Consider the following 12907-nt stretch of genomic DNA (forward strand, 5'->3'; position numbering starts at 1 on the left):
ACGTAGATACTAAGTTTCCTGTAAATTGTTTAAAGGTCGGCGACCTTCGTGTAATCAAGGCTATTCATATCAGCGGGAAATTTAAGTTAAACAAATACAGTACCGCGAAACTTTTACCATAAAAATGTTTTACTGAAATAGCATTAAGTTTGTCTAGATAAAATATCGTATGGAGTTTAGTATAAAACAACCGCCTACGGATTTTATTGAACAGTCTTTTACGTTTTCCTGTGCCTAGTTAATAAAGACTGTCCGGTAATTTTGATTTAAAATCGTGCTATGTGTCGTGGTAGAAAATAATTTAACTCATGTTACTATATTTCGTTTCATAGAATAGGTATATTCACTAAACAAAAATGAATCATTTTGACATAAATGACACCCGAGAATGGGATTTTGAGGGATACTGGTTCAGAAGAAAGAATATCATCGTTGAATTTCCGAAATCTTGGCCTCTACCAGTTTTCGGTTGCACTGCTTATTTGTGTTTTGTTTTTCTTGGCAGAAGGTACATGGAGAAAAAACGAAGGTAAGTTCTACATTTAATAGAAACATGACACTTTTGCAATTCTAAAGCTCTTTTAGCGTCGTCCGCCAAATTTATAAAATGCGGAATGGGCGGAATTGTAACAACCTTATCCTAATCTTTTCTTGTACATTCCGCCCTTTCCGCATTCATTTTAGTACTCCCCGTTTCAACTGACAGACGACGCTAAAAGAGATCCCGCAATTCTATATTTAAATAAACCCCTTTATTTCGCCAACTGAACACCCAAAATGAATAAAATAAACAATCCAATGTAGAAATAGTAATGTAAAGTAACTTGCATATATTTATCGTAGATATGAACTCCGAGTACCAATGTTAACCTGGTCAATTTGTCTAGCCATCTTCAGTATTATTGGTGCATTAAGATTCAACGTCAAAATAGTAGAAAAATTCTTCGAGTCAGGATTCCGAGGCGGAGTTTGCTTTTCCGATCCACACGAGCAGATTCCGATCCTAAGATTTTGGGGAATGGCATTTATGTATAGTAAATTCGTGGAATATAGTAAGTGCTTAAACTATTATGAAAATTAAGTATATATTTGATATATTTGTACTAATCTCACTTATTTTTTGTAGTTGACACGGCGTTTATTATTCTACGAAAACAAAATTTACCATTCCTACATTGGTATCACCACGCTACTGTATCCATATATTGCTGGTACAATTACAATTATAACAATCCAGGTATGGAGTAACTTACTTTATCTTATAAAGCCTTGGCATGATATAAATGTTATAAAATGTACACCAAAACGATGTGTGAAAACCAATTTTTGCAATCAATTTTAATTGCGTCAATATTTTGTATTGTAATTTAATATAAATCTTATTTAACCAGGTATATATTGATATATTAACCACTGGTAATGAATTATAAACATGTATATAATATTTACAATATTTTGACAACGATTTCCTTTATTATAGGCGGATACATATTCGCGGGTATGAATTTTGCTGTTCATGCTATAATGTATACATATTATTCATTAAGAGCCGCAAAGCTTAAACCTCCCAAAATGTTTGCTATGCTAATTACTATACTCCAGGTAAGTTTATTTTAACAACGTTTTGCTTTGGTATTTTAATGTTTAAAATATTATTTATTGTTTACATTATCATTAATATATGGGAATTGCAACAGCATTGAAATTTAAGTACAAAAAACAATTTTAAAATATAAATTGTTAACCTGAGTTTTGACATCTACTAAAAAGTTACATCAACTTTACAGACATGCCAAATGCTGGTTGGTTGTGTAGTGGTGGTTGCTATGGTATTTTGGGGAGCAGAGGACGATTGCAAATCAAGTCCAATGCAAAGAATATACGGCATTGTAATGTACGCAACATACCTAATCTTGTTCGTCAACTTTTTCTATCAAACTTATATCTCAAACAAAAATAAGAAGGTAAGTTTAAATATGTTTTTGTTGGGGGGTTTTTCGCGCATTGATAAAAGTAAATAATAAATACGATATACAATTAATATTACAACAATGCGACGGGAAAAATGACAAAATCAATTTAATGATTTAAAACATGTTAAGGTGTTTTGGTCGGCGCAATATGCGAAAATTTAGAATAAACCCCAAGGTTGTGAAAATGTTTGTCATTTAAATATACAAACCTTGAGTTATGCCTTGGGATTTTATGTATTCTCGTAACTCGTATTTTTTGTGGAGAACTTAAGATTTATGTTTGTGTGTATAAGATGTCACCTTTTATAGTTGCGGAACAAACTCGTTAAGTTAAACTTGTTATGCAACTTAATTTTGGTGTACATTGGCAAAAATACTTTAAATTATTACTTTTTCGCATGCGCCGAGGTAAAATAAAGCTAACATAAAAGAACCCTGCAAATGTGGGACGTTGTTGAAATTATCTTAATTTTATAATCTTTTTTTAGATTCAAAACGCAGAAATTCATAATCCGAGTGAAACGAACGAAAAATCAAATTTTGTTCAAGAAAAAATGGAAAACGATTCTACACGGCGCAGAGTGACTTTCAAAAACGAATAATTTTTTTTTTTTTTGTGATATGTTAAAACAAGATTGAAATTTTAAAACAAAAAATTAAATGTAGGTTATTACTTTTATTTAATTTTGCGTTACTTAAACCGTTTACTTTTCTTGCTAGTTTACTTATACCTTTTCGTTTTTTTTCTACAATGCTATTTTATTTACGTTTTTATTTAATTTTTTGAACTAAGTGCATGCTAATGTGACTTGTTAGTTTAAACATTTTTACTACATGCAATAATTTGAAAAATAAAGTTTCAAACTATTATAATCTATAAGCGTGGTTAGTAATAGGTTCCAAACGGGTATAATAATAAAAGTCTACGATATTTTGCCATTAAGCTGGACAGTTTTCGACGCAAACGTTGTTTTCGTCCCGGCTATAACGATTAGGGCAAGTACATCTTTCTGTGCAAGTATCGTTAGGTTGACTACACTGACTGTTTGGATCAGAACAAGTAGAGTCGCAAGGTGGCGCACAAGGGGAGTTAACTTCATAAAGCGAAGAGTCGCACCCTAATATAACAAATTATAACGCTGATTTTGCCAAGTAAAATTGTTATGACGACGTTTTTTACGTGTTTCAATTGTTATGTTACACTTGTAAATTATTTAACGATTTGTTAAATAATCTACTTAATATTATACAACATGAGTCTATACAAAGTAACTTAAAGTCGTTTAAACCTAATTTACCAACAGAAACTCACCGACAGAACAAAGTAGTTTAGGAACACAATAACCGTTATTATTCCTTAGATGACCTTCAGGACATGTGCATCTTTGTTCACAGATCTTGGTTAGACTGCAGGGTATCTTTGGATCCAAACAAGTTGCATCACAACTTTGAGTGCAGTTTGAAAACACTTCTCCAAGCGTAGTATTGCAAGCTGTATCAAAAAATTTAAGATTAAGCGTGTCAAACTATATAAATATAGAAGACGTTTAATTGAAATTTGGTAGGAAATATCCAACCTTTTTGTTCTATAAGATAGATAAGAACTAAAATAAAATGTTAAACCGCAACCTACACTCAATTTCCAATCCTCTTCCCAACAAAAATGAAAATGGACATCTGAAGAAAGGTACGCATACGTCTTCTTGGTTACGAATAAAACCGGGTAGACAAGCACATCTTCGTCGACACCGAGTTATTCGGAAACGACAAAAACGATTTGGATTTCGACAAGTCCCGTCACAATCTCTTGGGCAGATCATCATAATTTCACCTTTACGGGGATCACAACCTAAACACAAAGCATTGACATTGGTTAATATAATGTCTTTAGCATTGAATTAAAGCCGTTTCAGACAAAAAAGTATCTTCGAAAACATAAAAATTTTGCAGATAAAAATAAAAAGTTAAGCCCAATGATTTTGTAAAAAATAATGTTCAAATATGAAAAAAATTATTTAGATTAAAAAATTTAACCTTTTTTTTGTTTCACCTCAAAAGTATTTAACTAAAAATATTATTTTAACAAAAAAGACCAATACTTAACTATTTGCAACAAAAAATATATTTACCACCACATTGTTGATAAGAGACACAATTATCTCCATCAAGAAATTGGCCAGCAGGACATGTACAACTTGGGCTACAAAAGACATTATTAAAACAAGAGATTGGATCATTTCTTTGCGCACAAGTTCGTTGATTACAACTAACGCAAGAACTATAAATTTGATTTCCAGGGCAACCTATTAAAAATATTATTATTATTATTATTATAAACGTGGCTTGTATATTGAATATGTAAGGAATACCTTAGTTTTCTTGTTATAATTTTTTTTTACTTACTTATCTGGCATTGGTCCGCTGGAACACAGACATCTCCATCAAGAAATTGACCATCAGGACAAGCACAACCTGACGGACAAACACCAGTCACTCCAAAACAAGATTCAGGTTCGTTTACTTCATCACATGTTCTTTGTTGACAGTCCAAACAGGATTTATATATCTGAGTAGGTGGGCATACTGCATATATATATTAAACTGTTACTGCACATAAATAGCTTCAACATTTATTCAATTATACAACAGTTAACATATATTAATGTTACTAAAACATTTGATAAAATTACCATTGGGGCAGTTTTCTGGTTCAACACAAAGATCGCCGTCTAGAACTAACCCATCTGGACATCTACATCCGCGGACACAAATTAAAAAGCAAGGTATTAATTCATCTCCATCTTCACAAGTTCGTGGACATCCTTTACACTCGGCTTCAATTTGATTCTCAGGACAATCTATATGTGCAAAATATTTTAAATAAAAATTGCAACAAATTATTTCTAAAACTTTACTTTACACCTTGTAACAAAATCAAGACTTTAACATTATTTATTTTTACCCAATGGACATTGATCCGCTGGAACGCAGACATCCCCATCAAGAAATTGACCATTAGGACAAGAACAACCTGACGGACAAACACCAGTCACTCCAAAACAAGATTCAGGTTCGTTTACTTCATCACATGTTCTTTGTCGACAGTCCAAACAGGATTTATATATCTGAGTAGGTGGGCATACTGCATATATATATTAAACTGTTACTGCACATAAATAGCTTCAACATTTATTCAATTATACAACAGTTAACATATATTAATGTTACTAAAACATGTGATAAAATTACCGTTGGGGCAGTTTTCTGGTTCAACACAAAGATCGCCGTCTAGAACCAACCAATCTGAACATCTACATCCGCGGATACAAATTAATGGACAAGGTATCAATTTGTCTTTATCTTCACAAGTTCGTGGACATCCTTTACACTCGGCTTCAATTTGATTCTCAGGGCAATCTATATATATGTGTGAAATATTTTAATAAAAATTGCAACAAATTATGAACTTAAAACCTTACCTAACACCTTGTAACAAAATCAAAACTTTAACATTTTTAATTCCTACCGAGTGGACATTGGTTCGCTGGAACACAGACATCTCCATCAAGAAATTGACCATCAGGACAAGCACAACCTGACGGACAAACACCAGTCACTCCAAAACAAGATTCAGGTTCGTTTACTTCATCACATGTTCTTTGTTGACAATCCAAACAGGATTTATATATCTGAGTAGGTGGGCATACTGCATATATATATTAAACTGTTACTGCACATAAATAGCTTCAACATTTATTCAATTATACAACAGTTAACATATATTAATGTTACTAAAACATGTGATAAAATTACCATTGGGGCAGTTTTCTGGTTCAACACAAAGATCGCCGTCTAGAACTAACCCATCTGGACATCTACATCCGCGGACACAAATTAAAAAGCAAGGTATTAATTTATCTCCATCTTCACAAGTTCGTGGACATCCTTTACACTTGGCTTCAATTTGATTCTCAGGACAGTCTGTAAGTGCAAAATATTTTAAATAAAAATTGCAACTAATTATTTCTAAAACTTTACTTTACACCTTGTAACAAAATCAAGACTTTAACATTATTTATTTTTACCCAATGGACATTGATCCGCTGGAACGCAGACATCCCCATCAAGAAATTGACCATTAGGACAAGCACAACCTGAAGGGCAGACACCAGTCACTCCAAAACAAGCCTCAGGTTCGTTTACTTCATCACATGTTCGTTGTAAACAGTCCAAACATGATTTATATATCTGAGTAGGTGGGCAAACTAAAAAAACACAATTTGTTTCAACAAGAATATAATAAATGGTATAATACAGTTAACTTCCAAAACATCATTGTTCTAAAACTTTTAAAGTAATACAATTGCGTATGAGTTAGTTTAAAGTTTGATCAGAAAAATTACAATTTGGACATTGCTCGACGGGGACACATATCTCGCCATTCAAATACTGGCCAGTTGGACATCCGCATCCTTTTTGACAAAATCCAAAACGACAAATTCGTGGATTGTTTCGATTTTCACAAGTTTGTTGGGGACATGTGATACAGGTATCGTATTCTTGGGTAACAGGGCAAACTAGACAAAATATAGCAAGTTTACAAATAAATATAATATTAAACAAATCAAAAAAAACGAAATTTTTTTACAGAAACTGGCTTACGTGGTGGGCACTCTTCCAATGGAACGCAAGTCTCTCCATCCAAAAACTGGCCGTTCGGACACCGGCAACCAGGTCGACAAAATAAGGTGAATGGTGAACAAGAGGATGGATCGTTTCTATTTGCACAAGTTCTTTGAGCACAACCAGCACAGGAAACATAAATTTGATTGGATGGGCAACCTTTTGTATAATTAACACAAATTTGAATTGATGGACTTATAAAATACTTTTTAATTTATTTTCAAATATTAATTAAAAATATAATAAAACTTAACAATAAAACAAGATAGTTTCAAAGTGTTCACAAAGGTTAATTTAAATTTAATCAAGCTTAATAGAGTAATACAAGTTACCTAAAAGGCATCAACAAATTGTTTACAAGTCATTGAAAGGAAACTTACTAGTTACTTGATTAGAATTAATGTAACTCTTAAAGATTACAACTTTTAATTATATTTGTAATGGATTAAAACTCTTACGCGGAGGACATTGATCTTCAGTTACACACATTTCTCCATCTAAAACCTGGCCCTCAGGGCAAGTACAACCGCGGCGGCAAGATAACCGACAGGCAATAATTCGTCCACGATTTTCACAAGTAGTTGGACATCTTTTGCAAGTTGTAAATACTTGATTGCTCGGGCAAACTTAAAACAGATAAAAATATATTAATATTTGCTACAAAGCAGGTCCACAATATATTGATTTAATTATAACTTGTTAACTTTTTAAATATATATTTAACATAGACCTTTTTTAAAACTAACAACACATACATTCAAAAACAATATCAGCAAACTTACGTGGACAATCATTCCGCCTAACACAGCGAATTCCATCCAATAACTGACCAGGAGGACAACTACATCCTGGAGTACAAGGGCGACCACAGAATGGAAATTGTCCTTGGCGGAATTGTTGACATGTGAACGGACAAGCAGCACATTGTGAGTAAACCTGGTTTGCTTTGCATCCTTAAGCGCAAATGTAAATTATTTGCAACATTTAACTTGTCAACCCCCAGAAGATTAACTAAACCTTTTTAAAAGAAATTACTCCAAACATAATGGCGTTGCTAATTTGAATGTAAATAAACATGCTAATGTTTGGAAGTTATTTCTATCTGTTAAATCAAATCACACTTTATCCTATATTTGATAGAAACAAAAATTTAAAACCCACCAAGTAATTTTAAAGATCCAACTTACTTGGACAATCACTCTCTTCAACGCATGTTTCGCCGTCTAAAAATTGACCTTCTGGGCATCCACATCCCGATTCGCAGATTTCAAGGCACACCACATTCTCACCGCGTTGATCGCAAGTCGGAGTGCATGGCTTGCATGTCATGTACACTTGGTTACTTGGACATTCTGTTTCAATTATTAAATAAAAAATGATCATGTAGCGTTACAGTGTATACAACTTAACAAAGCATTGTCATTTACGAATCTTAATATGTTTTAAGTTGTAGTGAAATAAATCTAAAGATGCACTGTGTTATCACCAGCCTTTAATACCTTTAACTACAGAGCATACAAATATCATTGGTATACACTCACTTGATAAAATTTATCAAAACTACCGCTTAAAAATGACATTACAAAAAGTGGTACAAAAATAAATTGGTACCCACCTATTGGGCAGTCACCCTCTTCCACACACACTCCATTGTTATTGAAAGGATTGGAAAGTGGACATGCGCATATAAATTCAAATCCAGGACAAAATGTGTTACAAGGCTGCGACGCAACAGTGCTGTTGCAATCCTCTCCACAAACAGGGTCACCCTCTTTACAAAACATTACCATTTGGGTAGCAGGGCATGCTGAATATAAATATTAGCCTACATGTTTTAAAGTCTTCGTTGATACTTTACGCTATAAATTTAGTTACGTAACACCTTAACACAGGTACGTAATATAAATTAAATAACTTACAAAAGCCACAACATCCATAATCAACGAACGCAATAATAACTAAAAGTAAGCCAGTTAATTTAGCCATCAGCTCTGCTTAATTGCTCTGTTTTGCAGCAGTAACCTAAAATAAAAATTTGTATTTAAAATTATAACTAAAATTTAAAAAAAGTCTTAAACAAAAGTTGAACTGATCTAGCAAGACGGTTTTTATTGTAGCATTTAAAAGTTAGATTTAACTTGCTTTTGTATATAGCCTCCGGTTAAGATTAGACTTGTAGTGCAAAAAACACTTCCAAAAACTTGACATAGACATGTTAAGACCACAATCCGATTTAATTGTGTTCAAGACATTGACATATTACTAATAAAACGTTTAAGCGTGAATCACCAAGCTTACCGTAAACATTCATTCTTGTTGTTTCGTTTTATTTCAATGTAAACAATTTCGAATGCAGGTTATAGTTCCAGATTTTACAATAGATTCACAAAGAAAATAATTTCATCAAGAATATTATTGCAATTGTAAAGGCAACCAAATACTTAACCAACAAAGTCAGATGAAATGTTAATAAACTAAATTTTCTTTACCAAGAGATAACTATCATTCTAAAATCTATAACTTTCAAAACAAGTCTAAATTAACATGATAATTTAATAAGATTTAAATTTAAATTATAACTAAAACTTGCTTAGGTAACACTTATCTGTCGAAACTTGAACAACATCAAGAAACATTAAGAAACAAAAAAAAACTTACTCTACTAAAATTCAACCAAGTTTTGTATTGGATTTCCTAGGCTGGGGAAGCGTAATTACCTCCAAAGCTAAAGCTTTTTATTGCGCGTGTTTTGTGCTTAGGCTAAATTTAAAAATTGCGTGTAATTTTAGGCAATTTAACATCACGATTCCTTAAGCATTTTTCTGCTTAAAAATTTGCAAAAACTCTTTTTATTCCAAAGAATGTGAATGTTACATCTAAACACAATATTTAAATTATATGGTTAATATTTTGATATTTTTTCTTGGTTTAAATAATTAAGTCATTATTGCCTGTTTAAATTAAAAAGGTTTAAAACTTAATTATACGCACTGTACATTTAAAATTTATTATTGTAACTGTTTTTAACTTTGTTCTGTTTTGTATACTTATAATACTAATGCGAAACTATGGTTAAAGAACTGTTTAAAAAGAATGTGGATATTGGCAAGCTTAGGTAAAAAAGTGCCAATATGATTTGTTGCGTATTCTCAAGCAAAGTGTTATTTAAAATTATTTAAATTTCCGTGGGGATTTTTTTAGTTGCTGGACAATCCTCAACGCAAACGTTATTTTCGTCGCGACTAAACCCGCTTTGGCAAGTACATCCAAATGTGCAGTTGTCGTATGTTTGACTGCATTCTCTATCAGGTTCTGCACAAGTTGGTTCACAAGCTGGTGCACAACCAGTGGCTACTTCATTAAGTTCAGCATTGCACCCTATTTATAAAAGCCATCAAATAAAAAAAAAATTTATCCCCAAGTTTTTTAAGATAGTACATAAAGTTATTTATAAAAAATGTTACAATGTTATTAAAATTTGTCTTCTTCCAAGTTAGTACGTATTACGTTTCCTTATGTAAAGTTAATCGACAACTTTAGCAATAAAGCATTAAAGATATTATTTTATGAAATTAAAAGCAACAGTTTCTTACATCCTGAACATTGCGATTTTTCAACACAAGCGTTATCATAATTTCTTAGATGACCCTCAGGACAAGAACACCTCTTCTCACAGATCTTTGTCATGCTGCAAGGTATCTTAGGATTCAAACAAGTAGCATCACAAGTTTGAGAGCAGTTTAACATCACTTCATTTTGGTATGGGTTACACACTAAAATATTAAGTAAAAATTGTTAATAACATTCTTATACAGTACTTACAAATTGCAAAAAATGCACTATTGATATTTATATAATATGATGCCTTTCAACAATGTAAGAATTATGATATGTTTAAGTTTGCCACAAATTAGAGTTAAACACTCTTAGCATAATATACAGTAAGTTATTGATTGCGTTATTTTTACTACGCAGTGTAATGCCTACTTTAAAATATAAATTAAGTTCAGTACAAACCAAGGGGACACTGTTTTGCTGGAACACACGTTGTTGAATTGATCAAGAAATGGTTATCAGGACAAACACAACCTGGAGGGCAAGGTCCGCCCATGCTACCACATGCCATAGGGTCAAACATTCTTTCGCATGTTAATTGTGTACAAGCATCACAATCTATTTGAACCATGGTCTCTGGGCAGTTCAGATCCACTAAATTTAAATTTGATGTATTAATGAGATAACCAAGGTCTAATTACCAAAAAAAAAAATTTTTTCAGGGCAAACATTTTTTTGTACAATTTACTATCTATACCAATTGTCACTTAAAAAAAAACTCTAAAATAACTATACCCCAATCAAAATGTGCTCTAAAAAAGCACCTTTAGAAATACAAGAAATCTTTTAAATATTACTTGAAAATATTTTGGCAAGATATAGTTGACAACGACTTTGCTACTAACTATGCATAAGGAATATAACAAATATAAAATAGGTTTACCTACTGGGCACTCGGACTCCTCAACACAGACATTATTTTCATCTCTGAAAAAGTATTTTTTGCATCTACAACCTGGTTCTCCACACTCCCAAGGATCGTGGTAGTTAAGAGAATAACTTTCGGCACAAGTTACATCAGCAGTGGGACAAAAAAGTTCAAGATGTTCGTTTAATTCAGCATTACAATCTGTACATTTTTTAAATATGTTAAATAACAAAATAGAAGACCTACCTTAACTTTTAATTCAAAGTGTTTGCTTATGCTCACTTATATATAAAAAACAAACTGAAACAAATTAAAATATAATCAAACCATTTGGGCAGTCTTCTGCGGTAACACATTGGTCTCCATCTAGGAAGTAATTATCGAAGTCTTGGCATTGGCATCCTGGTTGACATGTTTCTATAAAACTTATTTCTTCGGTAACTCGATCACATGTTCGTTGTACATTTTTTCCACATGGAGTATAAACTTGGCCTGGTGGACACTCTAAAAAAAACAATAAAAGTGGGAAGATTTCAGTTGGCTATAATTTGTAATTCTTTTAAATAAACGAGATGTTGGATATAGAAAACATTTGCAACAAGGATGAGATAACTTTCGTTTATTAAACAGCTTGTTGTAGATTACAACCTAACAACTCTTGTTATATTGACCAAATTAAAAATATTATTTTAAACTTTAACTTAATTTATAAATGAAACTAACTATTAGGACATTGCTCTTCAGAAACACATTCGTCCCCATCTAAATACTGATTAAAAGGAGATTCACATCGACATCTCGGTACACATTTCAGTTCAAAAGGAAAATCTTCAAACAGTTCATCGCAAGTACGTTGCCTAATGTTAATACAAGCATCATACACTTGGCCAGCTGGACAGTCTACAAAAAATCCACGATTACTGAGTAATCATGTTTTGTGAAGGTAAGTTAGTTGAACTGATTTACTTGCAAAACAACAACAATCATGCAAAAGAATGGCAAGAGATTTACTTGCCAATATCTCTTTTACAACTTAAAAATATTTACCTAAGCATTGCTCCACACAAACATTAGCTTCGTTCCTCAACAAGCCTTCCTTACAACCACAACGATAAATACAATGTCCGTCAGAGTCACAAATATTCATCGGGTCTGCACAAGTGGCATCGCACGCGGGTGCGCAGTGATAAACCTCGTTTAAAGTTGCGTTACAACTCTCTGTTCAAGATAAGAATTTTTACTATAAAATCTTTTTTAACACAACTTTAGTTTTAACCACATAAGACAACAAACAACCAACCTTGTGGACACTCATATGAATGAACACATTTTTCTCCATGTAGAAAGTAAGTTTTCGGATATCTACATTCACAACCTGCTCTACATTCATCTATCACTTCTCTTGGTTCATTCTTTTGACTACAAGTGCGTTGGACATGTTTTAAGCACGATCTATAAACTTGATTGGATGGACAAACTGGAAAAACATAAAACGTCTTACTTGACATAGATAAACTATTTAAAACAAAACAGTTAAATTATAAACTTAAACTTACCTCTTTTGGTTAGCCCAGAATTTACAAATAAACCAAGCAAGACAACCAAAACTAACAATTCATTCATATTTAATATTTACTTAACTTAATCAAAAACTTGAATATATGTTCTAAGTAGAACATTTAATATTTGTGAAGCTCAAGAAGGTAAATGAGTTTAAATAATTATATAACAAGCTTTAACGCAACATTGCTCAAAGACAGGCAATTAA

General features: G+C 32.3%; 3 protein-coding genes across 3 annotated transcripts; 1 reads left to right on the plus strand and 2 right to left on the minus strand.

The window, feature by feature from the left end:
- The first annotated feature begins 356 nt into the window (after nt 1–356).
- LOC145759562 (very long chain fatty acid elongase 6-like) lies at nt 357–2575 on the plus strand. Its single transcript, XM_082573414.1, has 6 exons — nt 357–529; nt 844–1052; nt 1127–1237; nt 1481–1602; nt 1788–1964; nt 2462–2575. The coding sequence occupies exons 1-6, from the start codon at nt 357–359 to the stop codon at nt 2573–2575; spliced, it is 906 nt and encodes a 301-aa protein (XP_082429540.1).
- LOC145759446 (zonadhesin-like) lies at nt 2429–9455 on the minus strand. The gene is made up of 20 exons (XM_082573283.1): nt 9315–9455; nt 8955–9096; nt 8576–8678; nt 8272–8463; nt 7844–8008; nt 7439–7609; nt 7115–7282; nt 6636–6815; nt 6377–6550; nt 6059–6238; nt 5787–5954; nt 5500–5679; nt 5223–5390; nt 4936–5115; nt 4664–4831; nt 4377–4556; nt 4103–4276; nt 3607–3822; nt 3286–3465; nt 2429–3091 (listed from the first exon to the last, which is right to left on the minus strand). Exons 3-20 carry the CDS (start codon nt 8640–8642, stop codon nt 2913–2915), a joined length of 3090 nt encoding a protein of 1029 aa, XP_082429409.1. The 5' UTR covers nt 8643–8678; nt 8955–9096; nt 9315–9455; the 3' UTR covers nt 2429–2912.
- Nucleotides 9456–9831: 376 nt separating this feature from the next.
- LOC145759447 (zonadhesin-like) lies at nt 9832–12852 on the minus strand. Its single transcript, XM_082573284.1, has 9 exons — nt 12696–12852; nt 12440–12616; nt 12187–12357; nt 11863–12039; nt 11467–11643; nt 11155–11340; nt 10674–10865; nt 10250–10429; nt 9832–10034 (listed from the first exon to the last, which is right to left on the minus strand). The coding sequence occupies exons 1-9, from the start codon at nt 12760–12762 to the stop codon at nt 9832–9834; spliced, it is 1530 nt and encodes a 509-aa protein (XP_082429410.1). The 5' UTR covers nt 12763–12852.
- Between the last annotated feature and the right edge of the window lie 55 nt (nt 12853–12907).

Source organism: Corella eumyota, chromosome 7, assembly GCF_963082875.1.
Source record: "Corella eumyota chromosome 7, kaCorEumy4.1, whole genome shotgun sequence".
NCBI lineage: Eukaryota > Metazoa > Chordata > Ascidiacea > Phlebobranchia > Corellidae > Corella > Corella eumyota.

Bases quoted from the DNA above. Each gene is read 5' to 3' on its own strand.
- LOC145759562 (XM_082573414.1), top strand. From the start codon at position 357: ATGAATCATTTTGACATAAATGACACCCGAGAATGGGATTTTGAGGGA. The intron at 530-843 runs GTAAGTTCTACA...TATTTATCGTAG, and splicing joins TACATGGAGAAAAAACGAAG to ATATGAACTCCGAGTACCAA. The intron at 1,238-1,480 runs GTATGGAGTAAC...CCTTTATTATAG, and splicing joins TTACAATTATAACAATCCAG to GCGGATACATATTCGCGGGT.
- LOC145759446 (XM_082573283.1), bottom strand. From the start codon at position 8,642: ATGGCTAAATTAACTGGCTTACTTTTAGTTATTATTGCGTTCGTTGAT. The intron at 4,557-4,663 runs GTAATTTTATCA...ATATATATGCAG, and splicing joins ACCAGAAAACTGCCCCAATG to TATGCCCACCTACTCAGATA. The intron at 3,466-3,606 runs GTAGGTTGCGGT...TTTTTGATACAG, and splicing joins AAGAGGATTGGAAATTGAGT to CTTGCAATACTACGCTTGGA.
- LOC145759447 (XM_082573284.1), bottom strand. From the start codon at position 12,762: ATGAATGAATTGTTAGTTTTGGTTGTCTTGCTTGGTTTATTTGTAAAT. The intron at 12,040-12,186 runs GTAAATATTTTT...GATTTTTTGTAG, and splicing joins TTGTGTGGAGCAATGCTTAG to ACTGTCCAGCTGGCCAAGTG. The intron at 11,644-11,862 runs GTTAGTTTCATT...TGTTTTTTTTAG, and splicing joins TGAAGAGCAATGTCCTAATA to AGTGTCCACCAGGCCAAGTT.